Below are 25,987 nucleotides of genomic sequence, written 5' to 3'. Positions count from 1 at the left end.
TCATATATCACGTGTAAGAAACAGATAATTAGGGGTATACTGTATGCACGTTATTCAATATATTCTTCCCAGATGGATAGCAAATGTACATTGTAAATACAATCGCCGGGATATTGACTGGATCCTGCCCAATATATCATCTATTTCTGTTAATGCGCTGGCTGGAACATGAACAGTATATATCTGTGAATGTTCTCAATCGCTACTTTATAGGGCGATTTGTATTTTAGGTTAAGTGGGGATTTAAATAACATGAATGTTTTTATTTGTTTCCTCCATAAAAATGACAGTTTTGTCACTCTTGAGGCTTACTGTACTATATCATTGTTACTGTGGTACTGCATTACCTTCTTGTTCAATCAAAAAAAAAATTAAACCAGCAAAATATATATATTTTTTGTATTTTAACTATTATATTATCTTTTAAGCGCCATGTAAAGCTGTTGCTTTAAACACACCAATTACCATACCACAACTGTACATCTCATATAAGTCATTGCTGGCTATTTACTAACACAAAGCAGAAGTGCAAACGAGCAAAATCCATAGTGACCACTCACTCAGATATTTGGGCCATTGTCAGCTGTCTTAGATCAATCATTGCTGTTTGATGACTTGTTGCCATGTGTTACTGGATATTTGGTAAATAACCTGAATTGTCTTGTGATACTATACAAACCAGCTGTATCCCGGCATTCAAGAGCAGGTCACATTTTGCAGTGTATCTTGTCCATAAATAATAGCACACAGCACTGTGCGGAGAGCAACCACACAGACATCTCAGTGTTTCCACCTTTCAGTCTTGCTGGATTCAATATTTTTTTTTAGTGCCCCCCCCCCTCCTCCCCAAAATGAGTCTATTCCCAACTGCACCAATAATGCAAAGAATATATAATTACTCCATCTGGAAATCTTTCCCAGCAGATGTTTCCCCAAAATACCTGATTTGTAGGCACATCTGTGACTCGTTGTACGGCACAGTACATCAGCTGCATTATTCCCAGCTCTCAGTGGTTCTTACTGGTGGAACGTCAATGGTTTAGGCACATTTTTTTTTTTTTTAGTTTTCCAGATAATGACACGATCACATCCGAGACGTATACCTGTGTCAGGAGCCCTTACGTTTCCCTCTGATGACCCTGCTTCTAGAGATTACACATCAGATGTGTGCACTGAGCACAACACAGATTTTCTCCCTTGTGTAGGTTCACAAAGCCCCAATTTACTCCTAGGACGATGCTGAAGCCTGGGAGATAATTCCAGGGTAGAAGACTGGAATATATATACATCTTGCATTATGCTTCCTGTACACAAGGAGCATTTATATTCTGTGTCCTTGGCCCTACTAAGTTCCCAGCTTCAGTCGCTACTTCTCGCCAGATCCATACAAAGAGAATAAAGTGTTTTCAGGTGTATAGACTTCCTGGTGAGGAGTTTTAGCTCATAGGGGGGTATTCAATTTGGCTGCGAAAAGCATAATTTTCGTCTATTTTCATTATCCCCATATTCAATTTCACAGACCTTTCACCGATGCAAACAAACTTTGTAAAAAAAAACGAGGATAAAAAAAGTGCAGAATTGGGGTTTAGGGGTGCAGACTTAAAAATAAAAAATACACTCGGAAGCTGCCCCCCCCTCCAGTCGCCCTCCCCTGCCCTTTGCCCCCCTAGACCAACTTGCCCTGCCTATATTGTCAGTCCTGAGCCCCACAATTTCTGATGGCAGCCCGGACCGCAAGGACAGGAGCCCCGGTAGGAGTCGGTCCCTGCGGTGTGTTAGAAGGAAAGTGATTGCTAATGTGACCACTTATTTTCTCCTTTGGGAGCTGGGCGCACAATGCATGTGTAGACAGCCAGGAAGGGATCCTGCGGATCCATCACAGATCACTTATGTGGTAAGTACTGTGGCTACAACAGGCCAAATCAGCAAAAGCAAAGACCCCTTAGACTTACTATTCTCTGTCATCAGATAGGTGGTGTGGCGGGTTACTCAAGTTTCCCCTGAGGGGACGAGATTCAGCAACTTAGAAGTGCCAAAATTAAATAATATTTTGACAACCCCCAAACTCAAAACTTTATGGCACCCGTGCCTGCGTGTGCTATTTGATACATTCCAGAGTTATCACATACTGCAATGCCATATTGGGTTCTAATCTCGCACCCAGATTGCACTGAGAAAGTGATTATTGAAACAATGGACCCCTGCATCTCATTCCTCTAGAACGTTTTTGAATAGAAGTCTTTTTAGAGCGCTATAAATACTGTCAATAGATTTCAAAACTTCTAACGCACCACTAATTAATTGCTCATGAACTCTATTCTTAGGCTTGGCGCAGGCTGACGTGACATGTAAACCAGCTGTCAGCTTTTGTTCAATTATAAACTAATAGCACCAAACTTTTTTTTTCGTGTGTGCGATTTTGGACTAATACGATCTCTACTTGTTTTCTCTGGATTTAGGTTGTGTGTGTAGATACATAATATATTTTGTTGCCTCACAGTCCTGCGAGGTTTGTTTATACAGAATACAGCTGCAAAGAATTTATGGCCCAGTAACCAGCAGTTACTTCTATCTTTGCAAATAGACCCAGCACAGAGAAAACAAAACCTCTACGCTTTGCTGTACTGTTATATGTATAACATATGGATGCCGGTTACATAATTCAAATAGCACTGTGGAACTAAATCTGAGCAATCTTTCTCGTGATGTAGGCACAGCTCCCCCTAGTGGTACAGTCTGAGATGATGATTATAACATACACCATTTAAAAGTTATTTTCCCTGGTTTAAGATATTGTTGAAGCTGATTAAGCAGTCACATTAATAAAGTCTACACTACACTTATGGACAGTAAATGAGCCTGATTCAGACCTGAATGCAGTGGCTATTACAGATGCAGATCGCGCAAATGTTTGCTATCGTGCATAAGCCGCACTTCATATGCATGGAGATCGCATTTCGATTACAGACGCAGAGAGGAATCCGTCGCACAGTGAGTGACAGGCTGTCAGCATTTGGGGGTGGTGATGTGTGTGTGGGGGGGACTCGGAAGAACGCAGTAGTGCCCGTTAGTTTGAACGCTGTTACGTGGGCATGCATAAATTAGCCACTGCGATCTCCTACGCAGCATGAGGACCCAAGGCTGCGGCTGGACAGACCTTCCGCAAGGGCAAGACGGCTGCTTGATGTGACCAATATTTACGCATGTAAGCTTGTCGTACGCAGATGACAAGGCAGCGGTGGGAGTCTTTATGCGCGGGTGATCTTTGGAACTATGAGATTTTCGGAGCTGCGTTGCATACTAGATCGCAGCTGCGTTCGCATTAGCACCCAGCCCTGACCCAAGCCCAATGTCAGCTCCTTCCTGGGGTCGGCTTATTAAAGAAGAACTCTGTGAAAAGCTGCAAATGTATTAAAACAAAGAAGAAAGTAATTTGCCAGACTCACAGCCGTCCTTGGTGGTTTTAATGCTCTATATAGCACTCAGTCTTTTTGAAACAAGCTAAACAGACAGTAGTACCGGGGTCTATAGATAGTGGGTCCGCACTAGTTGAATAGTGTAAAAAAAAAAAAGCGGGATACCTACATATATATGCGCAACATGCTTCTGCGTTTGGGTAGTGCAGTTGGGGCGTGGCTGACCACCGTTCCTAGAAACGGGTGTGCCAACCTTTTTAGGGAGGGACGAGACCAGGGTCTGAGTCAGTGGACACAGATTTCCTGGCCTCGCAATTGCCAGGCTGCGGTAAGCTACCATTTCCTAAACACACCGCCTGCTGCATTTTAGATGGGCTCACATGCACAGCCGCTTATGGGTGGCTCTGAAGTTCTGTCGATCTCTGAATCAGGCCCTCTCTCCATAGAAATTAATGGGCAAGCACTCACCTCCCACTGTGGCCCCAGGCTCTGTTGCTTAAGCAGTACTGAGGCAGGCTGGCTATGTAAATAATTTACTTCCTAGGACCTGGGTTCCTTCTACTACACACACAGTACTTGTTGCAGTGCAACAACATCCCACTCAGACACAAACAGCAAAGGCACATTGGGCAGATACTACTCATTGATGCTCCTGGGCTGACAGTCGTTCAGTGGGCCAAGCCCTGGTCACTCTGTGTGCTCCACGTCTCCAAGTCACAGAAGGTTCTTGTAATGGGAAATGTGATCTGCTCAAAATGTACTAAAATCGAATTGTGAAAAAATAATGGGGATGGCATTATTAGAGCTTTCCCCATTGCACCTCCTCCAGCTCTGCTCTGACTGGCAGAGCAGAGCCGGCACCTGTGATCAGCCTTGTGTGTCTATATAGACCTCAGGCTGATCACTGTATAAAAAAAAAAAAAAAAAAAAAATTAAATTAGTTAAAAGAAAAAAAAAAAAAAAAACAATCAATCACTTACCTGCACCCAGGGACTGGTAAGCTCCTCTGTGACTGCGTTCAGCTGATCACCAGGATCCTGCTCTGTGACCCCACTCAACTGCTCTGTGCTGTAAACCGGCATCTTAGTTTACAACACAGATCAGATGAACGGGGTCACACAACAGGAGCCCGGCACTCAGCTGACCGCAGTCAGAGGAGCTCACCAGATTACCAAAGTAAGAGCAAGCGGAGGGGGCAGTGGGGTTGGGTTAGCAGTAGCCAGTGCATGCACAGTCACACACTCTGGGTATTTGTGAAATGTACCCTGAGAAGTGCTTGGAGAGGATTTGCAGGGACAGAACTCTACCAAGCTCTGTCCCTGCATGTGATATTTGATATATTCTTGCGATGTATTCAAATATCACATTGTGATTGGGCAAATTTATCCCATCCGCATCGAGAGGTGCGGATTGTGATAACTATGCCCCAAATCACCTAAACGTAAATAGTTTGGGTCATTATCAGATAGGACTGTAAATAAGGTTGGATGATGACAGTGTTTGGCTTTCGTGTAGTTATTGACCACGCTTACTGGATCCAATGGATAAAGGAACCAATCCTGACACTTGCACATCAAACCTAGCCAATGACGTATGTGGCTGAATTGGAAAGTTGTTTTGTCATTTTTATGGAATATCAGGACTGCGCCATGTACAGACACCTTAGATCTGCTCTGTGGCTCCCAAGTAGGGAGTAATGTCATCTCTAATATATCAGCAACAGTAGCACTCACTTTGAGATAGCACCCCCTGGTGCTCAGTCCTGAAAGGTGCACACTTCTCAGGGGACATCTGATTTATAACTACTACAGGCACATCTTCCGTCCTTCGCAAAGATGACCAGTGAGTGCTAGGCATCATACAGTGTCACACAGTTTCCTTATTGACATGAAATTGCAAGTATGGCGCATTCAGAGAGCCTGGATGGTGGCGGTGCCATCTCACACACTGACCCTTGTGATCGGTCACTCATGAATTAAGTTGTAGAAGCACTTACGGAAAAACGTTTTAAGGGGCCGTACTATCTTCACCCCTGGTCGGCAATGACACAGCGTCCTAGACCATGCTACCATAAGATGAATAAACCAATAAACAGCTGGCTTATATTTGCTGTGCTCAACTAGGATGCTGCCATCAGACCATTGCAGCTATAGGAGTCTGAGGGCAGCTCAGGAAGATCATAGACAGGCAGCCTAAAGTGCACAAGAAGAGTTCTCTTTACTAACATAACTCAAATATTTGTAGTTAATAATCCTAGAAGGGGTTATTGTAGAATGAGAACCACTGTCTTATAGAATACAACTTCTAATTTAAAGTAAAGGATCCTTTAAGAGGGGATCTTGGGGCATTCTACATCTAGAAGATGAAGCACTTGTCTTCTACAATCTCACTATGAAGAGTCATCACCACGGTAGCAGATAAGGGCTGTGTCCTCCATGGGACACTATAGCTTCCAGAATACTGCCAGGACCTGCTCCCGGGCTACTTACCTCTGTGCACCTTTTATTGGAAATTTTGTACAGATGTTAAAATGGTGGAGGCACTTGTGTACGTTCCCCCCCCCCCCAAAAAAAAGGGGCACGGCCTGGCACCACACATCTCAATCTCCCAAATGTCGTCTCAGCAAACAAGGGAGATGTGCTTAATGCTAGAGGTTGCAATTATAAAGTGTATTACAATGTGATTGCCATGTTGTGCAGGTCACTGCTTATATAAATCTATATTTCATATCTTCATGTTAGGAAAATCCCTTGTTAAAATCTGCATCTACATTTTCAGGTTTAGTATGTTTTCTAGATATTCATCTCGACATTATCTAGACTACATGACGTCAACAACCACAATATTGACAAAAAATGTTGACACACAATTTTCAGCCTTATGGTGGGTACACACTACACGATATGCTCTCTGAGTGATATCGTGTAGTGTGTCCCCGGCAGGCTGTGCTCAATGTCGTTCATGACATTGAGCACAGCCGCTGAACGATATCATTAACTATATCGTCCAGCGCCGGGCTCTCTCCCCCATTCCCTGACATGCAGCAACCTGACGAGATCGTCAGGTTGGCCTGCATGTCAGTCCGATGAACGATAATGACGAACGACCTGCGGGAACGCGCATCGTCGTTATCGTTCATCCTTTTGGGGTTAAAAATGGACGATAAAGTGGACGACTGAACGATAACGATATCGTTATCGTTCAGTCGTTTACTTTATCGCCCAGTGTGTACGCACCTTTACACTGACATTTCTAGCATCGAAATTTCAGAAATAGACATTTTGAAGGTGTTGACAATTTAACCGTGCCGACATTATAGTGTCAACTCGTTGACTGATATAACTACATACCCATATAGTCGCTCAGGTCACTAAAGACAAAACATTGCAGCGTTGTTTTATAATCAGTGGCATGCTCAGCTTTCATAATTTGATACCAATTAAGTTATGTTGATGCGTTTTAAAGACTTCTCCAGCAGTATAATTTTTTATGGTCATTACTAGGTCATACCAGTTAATGTAGACCATATAAATAGCATTGAAATATGTACCTATTGTTCCGCGATTGGTGCGGTAACATAAAATACAGCATTAACCATGGATATTCTTATCACAGTGTCGGATTAATTTACATCTGCATGTTCAATCATAGATGAAAGTCAGTGACATTGATGGAATGAGACGCCGGAAGTAGGGGAAGCGAGGTAAAGGGTTCCGCTTAGTACTGTATTGGTTTACGGGAATCAGCCTTCTGTACGGACTATTATATATAAAACAAACACACTTAGAGCAAATAGCAAGACAAATATTTATTTGTGAACCATATTAAAAATATTAAACAATAAAAAAATAAGCATTTCACAGAACATACATAGAACATAAATATTAAACACACAAATGGAAAACATTAAAACACATTTACATAGACATTGTACACAAGATGTTTCTCTGTATTCCGACCGTTGTGGGGCCAGTCGGCAATTAGTGGTAAGGGTTTAGAAGTAGTTATCAGCAGTTGACAAGAGACAAAGAAATAGGAATATGTATTTAGTAAATCCTACCGGCGCAGAATTTAAAGGTATGTGACATTTCCGAGATGTCGCATAGTAACAATCATTTGTCAGCACAGTTTACAGCATCCTGAGGACTTGATCAAATTCACATTTCTTTGGACATTTATCAATTTTTCACATTTTTTAAACCATAGATTGTTTACGTCGGAAAGTGTGTAGTCCAACAGCGCACTGAGATGCTTTCAGAATACGTGGTCAAGAAAAGCAAAACCCTATTTTACTATAGGAATTTCCCTAAATTTTTTTTTAAAACCAATGCAACTTATGTATGACCTTGGTCCGCTGCATTCAACAATTAAGTTGTAGATAATGTAAATGGTTATTTTGCATTTGTTTGCCATGGGCATTCAGTACTCCACTGACTTTTTGCCCTTGGTTTAAAATTAAGCATCTTGTTTTACAATTACAGATCATAGCCAGTCTCATTCTCTCTATAGAGAAATATGTGGAATATAAAATGGGATTATTCAATATACTATAAGCAACACTAATCAGGAGTAAGGAAAGCACATACAGGGAGAGTGTCTTTTAGTCACCCGCTAAATGTAAAAGTGCTTTGCTTGTGGTGTTGATAAATTTAGATGCATCACTGCTGGCAGGGATAGACAGAAAACATGTACCTGACCAGGTACGCCTGGGTAAACACTTGCAAAGTCCGAGAACGGATAGCCGGATCTACTGCCTTAATTGTAAACAGTCCAGTACAGCATTGTCACTCTTGTACTGCACAGATTGGGAAAGACGACCTACAAATAGTTTTGGATTGGTTAAAAAATAACCAAATTAGAAGGAAGAAAAAAATAAAGAAAAGACCTTTGGTCTCAGCGTTAAACATTCTGCAAATAAAAGCAACAAGGCATCTTAAAGTTCATCATGAGCATAAAATATGCTAGCTCTTGAAGAATAAAGTTATTTTCAAAGTACTAACCTAAAAACCATTGAAAAGGCACAATTTATCACAGTCCACTGACAAGCTCTCATCTCACACCAAAGCTGAAAGCTGCCCATATATGTACAGATCTGATCGTTCAGTCTAATTGCCAGACCACTGAATCCACGTCCTACAGTATTCGGCCACGTTGCATGCAGTGTCATACTGCAAAGACCAAGGGGGGGGGGGGGGGGGGGGGGGGGGAGGGAAATAATGATCGCATTGGCCGACCATCCGGATTTCCAGTTCTGGATGGGCAGGATGATCGATCAGTTCAGCCTGACAGTAAGAAAGATAGGATCAAGTTTAAAACTAGAAAAACACAATATATTAAAAAAAGGGAAACCAAACATTCCGATAAACCACTAAGGACAGAATTTAGTTTATATTTCTCATGCATTTGTGCCATTGTCCAGTAGGTCATCACGAGAAAATCCCTTGGGAAGAGCAAATCTTAGAAGGCGAAAGATATTCAGCCTTGTTTAGGAAGGTAAACACCGCTGGTATTTACAGGCACAGCCATGTGGACAAAGCTCGTCTCGTATTGTATTTAGCGAGAAATGTTTAAGTCGCTGACCTCAAATAGCTGCCTATTCAGGGAAGCGCTGACATTGTCCAGCTGATGAAAAGTCGGGTTCACAGTTCAGAGAAGAATCTTTCAATGATTCTTTCTAGGATACAGTTAGACATGCAGCAAATACAAGCTGACCGAAGAGCTTACAATTAAAAATAGGAGTCTGATAAAAAAAGCTTTTTTTTTTTTTTTTGAGTGGCTTGCATATTTAAAATATTGTGTTTTTATTTTATACGTTTGTGTGTTGTCTAATTTACCCAATTACAAAAATTAGTTTTAAATATTGAGTTTTTGCTCGAGACAGCCGAGTGTGGATACAGTTCAATGCTCTACTGTGTTGTCTCGTGCACAGAGACGGCTAATCACACTGGTCCAGATAATGGGGGCCACAAAGTGCTACACTTGGCCAGTTTGGGTCAATCACACTCAGGGAGTGGAAGGGTTATGTAAAAATGTGTTTTATGGTGAAGTTAAACCATTAATTCGGTCCAAGAGCAGAAACAGTTTAGTTTCAAATATGTGAACGAACCTGGATGCTGCACAATGCTTTGCGGGGCAATTAAGCCACAAATGGGAAATGTTAATGCATCTCAGATCCGGCTTAGGCACTTGTGGACCATTAGCCTGTCGCAGTGGGGAAAAGTCTCTAGGAGAAGCCTGGATGTGCCTTCTTCATGTTAGTCCCCTGTCCCCATTTATTGCAAAGTGGAGAACCTTAAAACATGTATAAGCAAGACTACATGTATTTGTGCGACGAGCCCTGGTCATTGCGTGACCTGGCCAGTTTGCAGCACACAAGTCATCAGACAAACAGTGCCCGTCAGGTGACCCAACAAAGAGGGGCTTTTCGCATGAAGCTGCTAGTCACTGATGGCACGGGTCCACCTGCCCCTCTATAACCCCAACCCTGAGAGTTCCTGATGTGTTGCCATCAGTGTGTAAGGATACACTAGTGCTCACGGTTTTTCAGTTAGAACCCTTACATATCCTATAGGCTGACAATAGTTTGTCAAAGATCATTCTAATCTCTTGTGTATTTTATACATCTACGTCACACCATAAGCAAACAGGGCTAACGTAAACGGCATTATGTGCATTTAGGGAAAGGCCGCGGTTTAGGATTGAGCAAAGATTATAGTCATCTATGAGAACTATATTTTGACATAGAGCACATCTAATGTATGAAACCAACTTTAAAAAAATTATGGACACGAAAATAAAAATCAAACATCCACGGGTACATCCCTTCTATACACTAGCAGCATTTAAGCTTGCTCGTCTGTGGAATACATTCAGCAATGGCGGACCCAATCTAGAGAACCAGACATCTATTTACACATACAATTTCACCATAACCTCACGTGTTGTGTTTCCTTGTGCTTAACACAAGCAGTGACTTAAACACCAAATGTGCATGGAAATACTCATCATAAATCACTTTACAAAGCCACCGTACGCTGTCACATCCAGTTCCTTTTTCTTACATTAAATGACATGTCCACCACTACAACCTTCATGCACAGAACACTGGGGCGGTATTTGGTAGGGTGAAACCAGTGTAACACACATACATTGATGACACGTTATAAGCCTCCATGCTTGTGTCAGAAATGTTGTATTAAATATCACCATACATGGGAATACTCGTCGTGAAGGTCTTAGTATCCAAATAATAGCTCGTTGGTTAAAGATTGCCGATTTCTTATATGTTAAAAGTCCATAAAACTAAAAGGCTACAGTAAAAAAAAAAAAAAACTCTCCTGGTACAAGTCTGCATAGGATTAGTTAGGTCACAGCTTGCTTTGTAACAGTTGTCCACAGGTTGAAAATGTTGTAAATATTAAAAAAAAGTAATTAAAAAAAAATAAAAAAATAAATGTAAAAACCACTTAAGTCCAATAGTCTGAGACCTTTAAATTGAAGTTTCTTGACCGGATAAGAAATGAGCCCTTTTTAATTTGTTGGATCCCTGTGTAAAAAGCAGAGGGAAAGCAAATGGGTTGTATTACATTTTTAAATAGATTTATATATAAAGAAGAAGAAAAGCAAATTAGACCTTTGTATATAGTGATAGGTTTTGCAAGACACAAAAGGCTAAAAAGTTGTAATAAGATTAGTAGTTTAGGGAGGGTTAGGATACTTACCGACAGGTGTCTGTAACCTAACCCTGTCAGGAAGCCGGCGTCAGGATTTTGACCGCCGTCATCCCGTACCCATCCCCTTTCGTCCTTATCAAAGATGATCGGTCAGTGCAAGGCAACATACTGTGCAGTCAAACAATGGTTTCCCTTTTGACATGAAAATGCAAGCATGGCGCACTCACAGAGCCTGGATGGTGGCGGTGCCATCTCACACACTGACCTTTATGACCGGTCACTCATGAATTAAGTTGTAGAGGCACTTACTGAAAACGTTTTAAGGGGCTGCACAATATTAATCTGTGGTCGGTAATGACACAGCGCCTTGGACTATGTTACCACAAGATGCATAAAAGATAGTGGCCAGAGGCCCTTGTGTCTGGATGACACAGGGCTTGGCCTACATTGCACTAATTTAGCACATACTGTGTAACGGTTAGCATTACTGCCTCACAGCACTAAAGGTTGTGGGTTTGCTACCCACTACTTCCCTAAGTGTGTGTAGTTTGTATATTCTCCCTGTGCTTGCGTGGGTTTCCTCGCACACTCCAAAAGTATACTGGTAGGTTAATGGTCTCCCAACAAAAATGAAAAATGAGTGTGTAAGCATGTGTGGCAGGGAATATAGACCAAGCTCCACTAGGGCAGGGACTGATATAAATGGCCAAATTTTCACAATATAAATAACTTGTAACTAAATAAATATATATATCTTTATTTCAGACAGGTTTGGGTTCCACCCATTGTTTTAGCTCATTGTTGCTTCTGGTCCCAGCTAAGGTCCGTCAGTAAAACGTGGAACTGGAGGAAAGCGCCATAGGAGCAGTGTCACAACCCGATCGGCAGGTGACTGCGATGAGAGATCTGTGCATCTAGGGATTGGGGAACATCCCTTATAAAAGGAAATGAGTAGTTCCTGATACATTTTAGTTAAAAAATAAACCTTTATTCTATTTTTAAATGTTAAGTAAAAAAACCCCCAAACAAACCTAACAGCTAAAAGAAAAAGGGAGTGAAGAAATCTGACATCTCCTGCCCAAAAGGAGACAGATTATAAAATAAGGCACGGGTATTTTACCACCATCAGAACATAATGCTTATGGACAACCAGTGAATATATATATTTGAATATACTGAATGCCCTCTACTGCCTGCCCACACTGGGATCCATGTTACCATGGGGTAATAGCGTTACTCTCCAGCAGGGCTGGTCACAGAGTCCTGCCCAATGGAGGGTGTAAGTAGGGCGGTTAGGTGTCCTCGTACACGGAGCATCTTTACGCCATATGGCGCATCCGAGGTGCTCTGAGAGGAGTAGCGTACCATATTTTTATTTACATTTTGTGCCTTAGTCACATCGCAGATGCAGTAAAGAGACGCTCACAGTGTACTAGACACAGAGACGCGATTTTACCCGCACAAAAAAACTTGGCGTGAGGGAAAGCCGCGGCTGATCACATGATCGGTGCCAGTTTTATACAGATTTGGACTCCGTTGCACACAGATGTACACATGTGGCAAGCCCTAGGGTCTGTGTACGCTGGCAATGTGGTTTTGTCGCTTCCAGCTGTTTTATTTGTGTGAATAAAACGCACATTTTGAGAGTAAAAGACGCTTGGCATAGGCGAGTCGCCCGGGTCCTGGCGCGCCAATAGGGGCTCTTTGGCGCTACTGAGGCCAGAATATAAAAGGAAATATCTGTAATCAGTTATTTTAGTCATTATGTATTACTGTACATTACTATCTTGAAGCCCAGGAAACAGTTATATTCTGGGTAGGATAAACAGTGTACAACTTTGCAACAAACCTCTTTCCGTGCAGGAGAGTCGTCTGACAGCTTTAACTTGGCCCGGGTGAAAGAAACGGCTGGAGAACCTTGGGATACCTGTATTCAGAAGACATTACATAAGACAGGAAAGTGCACAGAATCACAACGAGCTGCCTGCAAATGGTCCGACTCTGTAGAGAGCAGGAAACACCCTGAGCTGTACTCGCCCCTGGTCGGCTCCCTATGTCCCAGCTCCCCTGGCTTGCGAGAGCTACAAGGAACGGTCTGCACGGCATTTACATACAGCTCCCATATTTCTGTGCTCTCACCCGGGCTGAACAGCAAAGATAAATGCAGTATTTGTATTAGTGCACCCCCCCCCCCCACCCAGTATCAGAGGTTTTACCTCCATAGGGACAGAACTAGAGGGAATGATACAATCCTTCACCTTTATCAGGGTGAATAGAAAATAAGCCTACAAGTCTATAGACAGGAGCATCTGATGGGGAATGGCTTAAATGATGAAACCTGTCCTCATATGTATTATAGAGCGTGGCGTCATTTTCAAGACAAGCAAATGAAAGTGGTTGCTGAAGGATATCTAGGCATTATCCATCCATTACCGGTACCTTGTTCTCTCTAGGAAGCCATTTCTCGAGAACCTTAATTGAAAATCTGGAAAGCGATACCAGGCAATTCTTAATACATGTTAAATGCAATTTAATTATATGGTCTATTGTAGTGCAAATGGTCTTTCCCGGAGTATTGTCTAGACAACTATTGACCTTCCTCTGATGATGAATGGACCAGAGAGACTATTTGCAGAGCTGCTGGAGACACCATTTATACTAATAATGCCATCTTGCAGTAACAGGGAAGGGAAACGCACTCCTGTACCAGACACTACTAGAAATCATGTCAGTTCTCTATCTTTATACCATCAGAGATGCAGGTAGGATGCAACTTCACTGCTCAACTCGGTGTAGTTAATTCTGCTCCCAAACCCAGAAACTATTGTGCACGCAGAACCTAGTGGCATTTAAAATAAATTAGTATGTTTCGTTAATCCATGGAACACAGGGGTTTGGGAACAAATCCGGGCTCATCCTCCTCTGTACCCTATAGGTTATTTGGGACTGCAGCCTTTTAGAGTACCCGTCCGAGCAAGGTGCTTGTTCAGGCTAGATCAAAAGCATTTATTTTATAGCTTCATTCGTATCCCTCCATAGCTTGGAATGCCTGTAGCCGGCTGCAGAGCTACCACAATCTGTGACTATCCCCTGCCGACAGCCCAATCATGCCACGTGACCGTCTCCAGGGGCAAAGTCAATATTCCCTGTGCTGCTAGGCCATTAATAATATAAAAGTACTCATATTTGGGAGCCGGCTGAGAAACATAATATATTGTCATTGCTAACTAACAGGACGACATTACCTGCAGGCAGCTGTATTTAACTTTTTATTAATGTGCCTACGTATTATTCTATTGCTAGTTATCCCGCCTCACTGACACCTCCGCGCACCCGTCCCGCCTCACTGACACCTCCGCCCGCACCCGTCCCGCCTCACTGACACCTCCGCCCGCACCCGTCCCGCCTCACTGACACCTCCGCCCGCACCCGTCCCGCCTCACTGACACCTCCGCCCGCACCCGTCCCGCCTCACTGACACCTCCGCGCGCACCCGTCCCGCCTCACTGACACCTCCGCCCGCACCTGTCCCGCCTCACTGACACCTCCGCCCGCACCTGTCCCGCCTCACTGACACCTCCGCCCGCACCCGTCCAGTCTCACTGACACCTCCGCGCACCCGTCCCACCTCAGTGACACCTCCGCGCACCCGTCCCACCTCATTGACACCCCCACGCACCCGTCCCGTCTCACTGAAACCTCCGTGCGCACCCGTCCCGCCTCATTTAACCAATTATTGTCACATGAAAGCTGACATGTCTATCGGCCAAATTATGCTATTTATACGCCTCCAAGTGCGCATACCAGAGGCTCTGCACTGTGTCCTGACATTTTAACCTTAAAATACATTTTCTTTATCTTTTCTCCTACGTACAAAAAAAATCATAAAAAATGCTCATTTCCTTAGAAAAATCACTGAGTTTGGAATTGAATTGCACATGTGATTTACAGGTGCAAGTTTGTCATGAGAACGGCTCGCAGGACCCTACTCACACCTAATTGGATTGACCCCATTACCTAGCAGTGGAGATCATATAGCGAATGTTTTTAATTAGTACATTTTATTAAGATTTCACGTTAATTTTTTTTGTTTTGTATTACAATATATGAGGGTGGTTCAATAAGTAAGGTACCAAGACCTCTCACGTTCGTAATGCTCTTTATTTCATTCTAATTTCCCCCCAGGCCAGAGCAGGTAGGCCACTGCTTCCCCTCACAGCCATCAGACTGCGCCTCATATCAGTCATACTGTCCCAGCATCAGGTGTAAGATGGCGGGTCTGGCAGAGACATGGGCAAACACGGAGGTGTGTAGTGTGATCAGATTTCTGCGCCTAATGGGCACATCAGCAGCTGAAATTCATCGCCAACGTGTCAGGGTGTACAGTGATAACGTCATGTCATGGGAACAGGCTCGTGTTTGGTGTCACAACGGCAGGAGAGAGGTTCAAGAGAAGCAATGATCCGGCGGGCCAGGCACGACCACCACAAATGGCAATTAGTGCTGCACTGAAGGTCTGATTCAGGAGGACAGATGTATAAGAGTTAGTGATATTGCTGACGAATTGAACAGCTCAGTGGGTGCTGTGCACAACATCTCATGAGCAACTGGGGTACAGGAAAGTGTGTACACGCTGGGTACCGCAGCAGCTCACAGACGTTCCCAAAACCAATAGGCTGGGGTTGTGTCTCATGCACTTGATGCAGTACCAGGAGGAGGGAGGGCAGTTCCTGCAGCGTATTGTTACAGGCGATGAAACGTGGGTGCATCATGTGACACCGGAGATGAAGCGAGCAATCCATGACATGGGAACATGCATTGCCCCCCACCTTCAAACAAATTCAAAACAACTATCAGCAAAGACTGTCACGGCGACTGTGTTTTGGGACTACACCAATGTGCGTCTTGTTGATTTCCTCACCAAGGGTGATCCTGTGAATGCTGTCCGCTACTATTGTGACACATTGAGCCAGTTTCAGAGGGTAATCGTCAATGACCTTGGTTGCTGAGAACAGGCGTCGTATTACTGCATGATAACGCCAGACCACACTCAGCCAACCACACGCGTTAGTCGTTATGCCACTGCCATTGGGAGGTACCGGACCATCCTCCCTACAGCCCTGACCTGGCTCAGAATGAGTCCAACTCTTTGGACCATTGAAGCACCCGGATGGAAGGAGACTTGCAACTGACGGTGAAGTTCAGCAAGCCGTCATGTCCTGGCTTTAGGCGCTGGACATGGATTTCTTCTATGCCGGGACAGATGCCTTGGTGTACCATTGGGACAATTGCTTAGACAAGTATGGGGGCTATGTGAAAAAAAACAACAATCTGTACCAAGGACATACTAATAATTATACGTATATTCACTAGTAGAATACATTTACACAATGAGAGGTCTTGTTACCTTATTTATTCAACCACCCTCGTATGTTCTTTTGATGATAAAATAATAAAGTTTGATGGTTTAATATTCATAATCCCTTGTACGCTGCCACAAAAAACAAAACAAAAAACTTTTCTTTCAGGACATTGTGACCTTATCCCAAAGTCTCCATAGGAAGATGCATCTCTTTGTTCTATGGACGTTGTTAGAGCACTGATCTATAACTGAGCATTTCAGTGTCCCCCACTGGATTTCATGCAGAATAAAATATTTGTAATTGCGTTAACAATACACAGGATTTTTTATTTTTTTTGCTAAAGATAGAACTCTTATTGTTTCTTATACAAGAATGGACTAAATCCTGTATTGTGTTTCTCTTATGGCCAGTCACATTAAAGAGGCTTTAGCCAAATCCAACACTTCCTCTCACGTGTCTATGGCTTCCGTACTCTGGCTACAGTCTGCTCTTGCTATGTCTATGGTTGATGCACAATGCCATGTCATCATAACCTACAGATGTGTCTCGTACACATGCATCATTACGCCATACAGTGCGAGACGCCTGGTGCGACTGAAACACAAAGCCGAGTTGCACAAAGATGTTTCTGTAAGCCCCGGAGGTCAGTGTACGCTCGTACTGTAATGTAGTTTTGTTGATTCTTCGTTTTTTGCAGTGTGAAAAATACACAACTTTCGAGAAAAGGACACGACGTGGCTAAGTTGCAATGACCTTGGCGTGCCAAGAGGGGCTAAATGGCGCGCCTAGAACAACACTGTATGAGGACACATCAGTATGAGGGTTTAAGGCCTGAGTGGCTCAGACTAGTCTGTACTGAATGTTTGTTATGCAAATGTACATTAATTCTATCTTCCATTCCCGATACTTTTCATTTCTAGAATAGTCTGTGTTGCAAGTTTGTTTTGCAAATGTGAGGCTGCAGCTTCCCCCCACCATAAATTAGCTTGTTACACTATAATTACCAGCTGACCCAGCATCTCCTACAACAGTTTACTATTTGAAAGCCTGCGCACACAGGCACGGCCTGCTCTCTTACAGCCTGCATCTTAAGCAGGTCTTTCGCTAATTGCACACCCCGCCAGATGTAACCTATGCAGGGCGCCCCGATGGTTCTTTTTTGGGCAGGATGAACATCACGTGGAACTAGTGCGTATATTACAGATGTTTCAGTCACTTGTATTAGGTCTGAGTTTCCTGTATGGCTTATCTCACACATTGTAACCTTTGTAGTGCGCCCAAGATGGCTGCCTCCACTGGTGCACCCAAGGGTGGGATAAAAAATACTTGGAACCGATGGTTATGTAAGGGCTCTGCTTCTATCTTTAGTACACACAACTTCCCCATATCGTGTCATCTCTTCTAGGCGTTGCCTATTCCACCCAGGGTATCCTTTGTAGCACGCCCAAATGGCTGCCTCGTCTGGTACCTTTCATGGATGGGTTCTGTAACGTATTACCCAAATTGGATGCACCAACCCTGTATTAAGTTTAGTATCCCTGTTATCTTCATTCTATTGTTATTTGCTTTGTTTTCTTCTTGCTCTAATACTAAATCTCTGTGCTATTGATGCTTGTAAAGAGACTGAGTGCTATAATAAAATAAGATTATTACTCTCCCTATGTGCGGCAGTGAGGCAGGGGCCTACGGGAGGCAGCGAGGCAGGGGTCTGTGGGCCTGATTCAGAGCCGCTCGTAAGCGGCCGCTCTGAGCGATGTTCGCACATTTGCGCATGCATATGGGTCGTAACGCGCATGCGCCGACCAGTCAGTGCGGTCGGAAATCGTGTGTTCGCAAAATAGCGAGTGCCTGCTAATTTGAGTGACAGGATGAGGCGTTTGTGGGTGGTAACAGGGGAAGGTGCTTGAAAACGGGGAGTGGAGATCCGAGCGCAGGCGTGCCAAATGGTCAAAACGGGCGTTTTAAGGGTGTGCATAATTAACAAAGCAGCGTCATCGACCACGTCACTTGGTTGTCTCTTAGCCTGAACTGCTCGCATGATTGCGGTAGGAAAATCCAACCACAAGCACTGCGAGCAGTTCAGATGCCTTTCGATGTACTCGATTAATCTAATAAATAGCGGAGATGACGTACGATGCGAACGGCCAGGGGGCGTCTTTACAAAATAGCGAGTGTATATTTCGTTCGCTCAGACATAGAGGTGTCAACAGACCGCAAAGAGCGAGCGCTCTACTTAAATATCCGGCCCCTTTTTCTGAACGAGCGAGCGCAAATAGCGTCCGGCTCTGAATCAGGCCCTGTGTGCAGTCTATAGCTGGAATGATTTATTTCATGTGTGTAATATCCAGGATGATGCCTGATGGCCTGGATAACAAAGGACAGTTCTTTGCCGTGTACGATATGTGGCCATTCTTCGGTATGCTGTGCGTCGCATACAGATACATGACGGACAGAATATTTAGTAAAAAAAAAAGAAAACACAAGCAAAGTTTCAAATGTGGATTTGTTGCAGGACTAAATCATAAAATAACAGTAAAGAAACCACTTACATATTTAACGTTTCTTTTGCCAAATTCTGATCCATCCAATGAGGGAGGAGTTATCCTGCTTTTCTTTTCTGATGCCACCTGTCCGCCCATCACTTTGCGCTGGATAGATTTACAAATAAAAGGCAGAGATTTATTAAAACATTCATTTCATGGGCCTTAGAAAACAACAAATCTGTATTTAGAATGGTCTAACAAATGCATCATTGTGGAATATAAACGGGGAGGGTTTACTGTAGTTAGGCACCAAGTTTTACCCCACTTGTGCTGGCCACTCACTAAGCAATATCAAAAGACATCATTTTCTGGTCTGTCTGAAAATTGTGCCAGCAGATCAGCACGGTCTGTATAAGAGTGGCAGACAGATGCCACACACACACACACAGGCACCTGTGTGATCATCAGCTCGATACTTTGTGGCAGCGATTTTCAACCGCTGTGCCGCAGCGGTTGTGAAGTGTGCCGCGGCAGTCAGAGCCGCCGGTCACATTACAATACTGTGGACCGGGCTGCCGCTGAGCTCCTCTGGGAGGCACAGGCGTGCCCGGGCCGTGACCTGCCTAGACGCGGCAGCGTGAAATCACATTTCACGCACGCCACGTTGGCCGCCATCCAGACCGCTCCGCCAGACAACCAGCACGCTTTCTACCTCCCATCCAGCCGCACACTCGAACGCTGACGGCTCTGCACTGTGTGAGTAACAGGTTTTTGGTGGGGATCAATATGGATGGATAATTATTTGTGGGGACCAGCCAATGATTTTTTTTTTTTTTTTTCTGGGGGAGCAATGTGGCATAATTATTTTTTTTTCTTGTGGGGGTCAATGTGTTATATATTTGTTCCGGTGGGGGCCTGTGTGTGTGTTTTTATACCCCCCGTGGGGACCAATGAGAGTGTGTTCTTTTTTCAGTGGGGGACTGAAGGTGTGCCTTGGCAATTTTAAAATCATGACTGGTGTGCCGCGAGTTGAAAAATGCTAAAAAATATGAGATATGGTAAGAACTTACCCTTGTTATCTCTATTTCTACGAAGTCCATAGGGTTCCACAGGATACCTTGGGGTATAGGTGTGACGTCAGTCGCAGGGCACCAAAGAGTTAAGCTTTCAGCCTCCCAGGATGCACTAGGTCCCCCTCCTATACCCCGCCCCCAGGCCAAGGCACCTCAGTTAGTTACCAAGCCATAGGCCGGAGGAGGAGAAGGAAGAGAGAGAACAAAGATCTGGATACATACAAGAATCACATTCTCACCAGAGGGAGACGGAAAACCGGTGACCAGAGCAAAGCCCATCTGCAGCACAGGTGCGACAGGGCGGGAGTCCTGTGGAACCCTATGGAGTTCGTAGAAATAGAGATAACAAGGGTAAGTTCTTACCATATCTCATATTTTCTACTTCAGGGTCCATAGGGTATCCACAGGATACCTTGGGGATGTCCCAAAGCAGTATCCTTTAAGGGTGGGGACGCTCCTGTGCAGAAAGGAGAATCCGCCGCCCGAAGGAAGCATCCTGAGAGGCGAAGGTGTCAAACCTGTAATACCTCACGAAGGTATGGACAGAAGACCACGTAGCAGCCTTGCAGATCTGAACTGCCGAGGCACCACGTCAAGCTGCCCACGAAGGACCCACAGACCTAGTGGAATGAGCCTTCAGAGAAGGAGGGACCGGTAGGCCTTCATGAAGATAAGCTTCAGAAATAGCCATACGGATCCAGGCTGCCAAAGTTTGCTTTGAAGCAGGCCAACCCTTTTTACAGAAGCCATAGAGGACAACAAAGCGTCCGACTTCCTAAACAAAGAAGTGCGGTCCACATAAGTCCTTAAGGCCCGCACAACATCCAAAGAGGCCTCACCCACGGAAAGACCAGGTGAGTTAAAGGCCGGAACAACTATTTCCTCGTTAACCTGAAACTGGGAAACAACTTTGGGGAGAAACTCGGGCCGAGTGCGGAGCACTGCCCTGTTCCCATGAAAAAACCAAGAAAGGGGGTCTACAAGAAAGAGCCCCTAACTCAGAAACACGTCTGGCTGAAGCAACGGCCAGAAGGAAAACAGTCTTAGCTGTTAGCCATTTAATATCCACTGAGCCCAGTGGTTCAAACGGCGGTCCTTGGAGAGTCCTCAGGACCACAGCCAAATCCCAAGGCGCCACAGGTGGAACAAAGGGCGGCTGAATACGGAGAACACCTTGCATAAAGGTGCGCACATCCGGGATTGTAGCAATCCTACGGTGAAACCAGACAGATAGGGCCGAAACCTGTACCTTCAAAGAAGCAAGGCGAAGCCCATGATCTAGTCCCGCTTGCAGGAAGGCGAGAATCCGAGACAGACGAAACTCCCGCGGTGCATAACCTCTCGGTCGACACCACTGGAAGAACGTATGCCACACGCGATGGTATATCCTCGCGGAAGACGGTTTCCGAGCTCGTAACATGGTACACAGCATAGAGCTGGCAAACCCCCAGGACCTCAGCATGGCCGTCTCAACAGCCACGCCGCCAAAGACAGCCGAGTCAGGTCCGGGTGAAGACAAGGACCCTGAGACAGAAGGTCCGGTCGTAGCGGCAACCGCAGAGGACTGTCCACGGACAGACCCTGAAGGTCTGAGAACCAGTGCCGTCTGGGCCACGCGGGAGCTATCAACAGGAGCGTCCCTCCTTCCTGTTTGAATTTCCGGATTACCCGTGGAAGAAGGGAGACCGGAGGGAACAGGTATGCGAACCTGAACGTCCACCGGACGGACAGAGCATCCACCAGAGACGCCCCTTCGTCTCTTGTGCGAGACCCGTACACCGGCAACTTGTTGTTGTGCCGGGACGCCATGAGGTCGATTTCTGGAAGACCCCACCTGTCCACCAGTAGTTGAAAAACGTCCGGGTGCAGGGACCATTCCCCTGGATGAACGTCCTGGCGACTTAGAAAGTCCGCCTCCCAATTTAGCACTCCCGGGATGAAGACCGCTGATATGGCCGGAAGATTGCGCTCCGCCCAAACCAGGATCCGAGAGACCTCTACGAGAGCCGCCCGACTGCGAGTTCCTCCTTGCCTGTTTATGTAGGCCACGGTGGTAGCATTGTCCGACTGGACCTGCACCGGGTGACCCTGGAGAAACCGCTGTGCCTGCAGGAGAGCATTGAAGACCGCACGGAGTTCCAAGATATTTATTGGAAGCTCCGCTTCTGTCGGTGTCCACCTGCCCTGGAACAAGTGTGGACCCGAAACTGCTCCCCAGCCCCGAAGACTGGCGTCCGTTGTCAACAGGACCCAATTTGGAACCCAGAACGGACGTCCCTTGTTGAGGTGGGTCATCTTTAACCACCACGCAAGGGACAGGCGAACCTCCGGGGTGAGCACAATCGTCTGGAACTTCAGAGACTGAGGCAGCCCGTTCCACTTGGACAGGATCAGGTGCTGCAGAGGTCTAGAGTGAAACTGGGCGTATTCCACCATGTCGAACACCGACACCATGGAGCCCAGTAACCTCATTGCCGAGTGTAAGGACACCCGGCGGCTGTGCAGACAACTGCGCACCCTTGACTGTAAAGCAGAGATCTTGTCCTCCGTCACGAAGATCCTTTGCTGTCCCGAGTCCAATAAGGCTCCAAGATGCAGAATCCTCCGAGACGGGATTAGAGTGGACTTCTGCCAGTTAATTAGCCAGCCGTGCCGTTGCAGCAGTGCAATGGTCAGGTCCAAGTGGTGTAACAGGAGCTCTGGAGATCCTGCCACCAATAACAGGTCGTCCAAGTACGGCAACATGCGGACTCCTTGCAGCCGCAGAGAAGCCGCCATGACCGCCATAGCGTCCTGTATGTCCAATGACACCATGTAGTCCCCAGGTTCCAGCGCCAGAATGATGGACCGTAGGGTCTCCATCCGAAACTTCGGGACCCGCAAAGACTTGTTGAGTGCTTTGAGGTTGAGAATCGGATGATATGACCCATTGGGTTTCTGTACCAAAAATAGATTTGAATAGAAACCCTGGCCCCTCTGGGAGAATGGAACAGGCACTATAACTCCAGCCTGGAGCATAGTGTGCAATACCTTCCGCAGCTCCATAGCCTTGTTCCGGTCTGATGGTAGACCCGTGGTGAAGAATCGAGCCGGGGGTCTGTGCCGGAAGGAGAGGGCGTACCCGTGAGAGACCACCTCCAGAACCCAAGTGTCTGTCGTAGTGAACGACCAACACCGGGAGAACTGCAGCAGGCGGCCTCCCACCCTGGGATCCCCCAAGGGGAGACCCGGACCGTCAGGCCGCAGGCTTGTCATCTGGCTTGGGGGCCGGACGTCTGGTACTCCATGCCTGTTTCCGGGGCTTGCCCGATTTCTTAGGGACAGCCTGTCGAGGAAACGACTGTGGTTTGGGCCTGCCCTGGGCCCTAGATGACCGAAAGGACGATGGTCCAGAACCAGAAGGAGCAGCGGCCGACGGGAGACAAGCAGATTTGGCTGCCGCCAGCGTGGCCACAATCTTATCCAGATCCGGACCGAAGAGAACTTCTCCGGTAAACGGCAACGCTTCCAGACCTTTCTTGGATCTGCGTCCGCTTTCCAGGATCGCAGCCACAAGGTGCGACGAGCAGCTACCGCTGCTGAAGAAATTCTAGACACCAGAGTACTAATGTCTAGAGCCGCCTCGTTGATGTAGGTGGCCGAATCACGGAGATTGCCAATCAACTCCGCTTGTTCGGCCGGACAGTCGGATTCAAAAGAAGCCTCTAATGAATCCGCCCAGCGCTCCATCGCTCTGGCAACCCAGCAAATGGCCATAGCCGGCCGTGCTGCCCCCCCTGCAAGGGAATAAGCGGACTTCAGGCAGATTTCTACCTTGCGGTCCGTAGCATCCTTAAGGGAGGACATGGATGGCATCGTCAATGTGGCACTACGGACAAGACGGGTCACGTGAGAATCCACCTGTGGAGGGGATTCACACTTAGCAAAATAATTATCCGCGAACGGATAAGCCACCGCCAGGCGTCTCTGCGGCTGGTATCTTTTGCCAGGTTGTTTCCACGCCTCCTCTAAATGGTCCACCAACTGACCCGAAAGAGGAAAGACTGTGGCATCGCCCTTCACATCTTTGAAAAAGGCATACTTAGATTTAGCCGCTGGGGGAACTTCGTCCTCAATCACCAAGGCTGTGCGGACCGCCCGAATAAGTCCAGGAATATATACTTTGGACTTAGCATCAGCGTCCTTAGTATGGAAAGGTTCCTGATCGTAAGGATCCAGAATCTCCCCATCATCAGACGTCCCTTCGTCATCCTCATAAGGAGCGGACAGAGACGCCACCGGCCTTTTATGAGGCCGCATCACAGACTCCCCTTGCAATACATCCGACAAGTGCTGTAAAGAACTCGTCAGGGAGTTAACCCACGCTGGCTCCTGAGAACCCGGGAGCGGGGAAATAGGGAGACTGTGGGGTACCACCAATTGTCGTGGGAACCCCTGCATGGGTGACGACACCACAGACTGCTGGGACAAACCCATCGGAGTAAACGCGGGCTGCGGAGCTAACTGGCCCACTAAAGCTGTTAACGCCTGAGCGAAACAAGCCCAGGGCGGCTCCTGTACCGGTGCTGTAACCGTAATAGGCCGCGCCATGGACAACACTGCCGGCAAAGGCCCTCCGCGCTACCCTCCCCCTCCGCTAACGGTACTTTGCACGTGGTACACTGTAGCCGGAGGGGAAAATCACTTTCAGACATGATGGCACCACGTATGTGACCTCTCTCACCAATTAAGTATTAAATAGGCGAGAGACCACCCTGCAGCACCGCACCGCAAGGGCTTTAGCAGAAAGAACAGGGACAGTAATAAAGCTGACAGTTTAGTGAAGAATAGTTACAGGCAGCGCTAGCACAGTCACATACAATGCAGAGAAATAACAATTCCTGCACTAACAGCGCTGATCACTCAACTACACAGACACAGGGCCTGGTAGGACACAGCGCTGCATACACAGACCTGAGCCACAGCGGAGGAGAGGTATGCGGGGGGACCCAGACCACGATGCTTCCTTCCAGACTTCCAGCAGCGTTCACCATGCGTTGCAGAGAAGATGGCCGCCGAGGAGCAGAGAGAAGCTGGCCTGGGGGAGGAGCGCTGACACAGGACCAGTCAGCACAGTGCAGAGAGGGCTGTGTGCAGCGGGGGAGGCGCCGGCTGTGAGACAGGGAAGGCGCGCTCCCCTGGCATGCATTTAACCCCTGGGACGCCGCAGCGCTACCGCTCTGCTGCGGTCCGCTGTCCCAGGGGGTAGTGGAAGCGCAGGTTGGTCGCCTGGCTCCACGCTGCAGCCAGTCCCCAGGGAGCCCCCTGCCTGGGGACTTAGGACCATGTGATCAGCGGGGACCCACCGCGGGACCCCGCTGCTTACCTCTGTCCCCCTTGAATCCGGCCATGGTCCGAAGCATCTGGGGTCACCGCTAGCTGTGACCCCAGACGCCCACCAGCATCCCCGGATCAGTACCGGCGTTCTGGTACCGGCGGGGTGTAGGGAAGACAGCATGGACGTCAGGACTGACTGTCCATGCTGTTCATCCAGATGTGCAGCCACAGCTGCATGAAGAAAAAGCTTCAGGGGCTCTTCTAGCCCCCACTCCAACAGGTGCACCCGACTCCGGCCGGGCACCAAACTAAACTGAGGTGCCTTGGCCTGGGGGCGGGGTATAGGAGGGGGACCTAGTGCATCCTGGGAGGCTGAAAGCTTAACTCTTTGGTGCCCTGCGACTGACGTCACACCTATACCCCAAGGTATCCTGTGGATACCCTATGGACCCTGAAGTAGAAAACCACTGCTTTATGGTATGATAAATAGTCCACTTGTTCAGTGAGAGGATTGGTTGTGTCTGTGTCTCTTGCATTACCATTCGGAGAGAGTGACATGTGCGTCTCCCCTGTATTATTACCATACAGGGATAGTGGGAGAATTAGCCAGAGTGTGTCCTGCATTACCATCAACCGGGGAGAGTGGTACTACTGGTCTGCCTC

At 46.5% G+C, this 25,987-nt stretch overlaps 1 protein-coding gene across 2 annotated transcripts in view; it reads right to left on the bottom strand.

Moving 5' to 3' along the window:
• Positions 1 to 8,632: 8,632 nt before the first annotated feature.
• Positions 8,633 to 25,987, bottom strand: part of ARHGAP19 (Rho GTPase activating protein 19) — an 80,475-nt gene continuing 63,120 nt past the window's right edge. For both annotated transcript variants that reach the window (XM_088449948.1, XM_088449947.1), the window contains exons 10-12: positions 19,002 to 19,100; positions 12,939 to 13,016; positions 8,633 to 10,962 (exon numbers count right to left, since the gene is read on the bottom strand). In XM_088449948.1, the coding sequence (XP_088306074.1) occupies positions 10,906 to 10,962; positions 12,939 to 13,016; positions 19,002 to 19,100 (234 nt within the window). In that variant the 3' untranslated portion in view covers positions 8,633 to 10,905. The remainder of the gene's footprint in view (positions 10,963 to 12,938; positions 13,017 to 19,001; positions 19,101 to 25,987) is intronic.

Source organism: Taudactylus pleione, unplaced genomic scaffold, assembly GCF_031769625.1.
Source record: "Taudactylus pleione unplaced genomic scaffold, aTauple2 ptg000502l, whole genome shotgun sequence".
NCBI classification, from domain to species: Eukaryota; Metazoa; Chordata; class Amphibia; order Anura; family Myobatrachidae; genus Taudactylus; species Taudactylus pleione.
The sequence above is the reverse complement of the archived record's forward strand: the minus strand, read 5'-3'. Positions and strand labels throughout refer to the sequence as shown.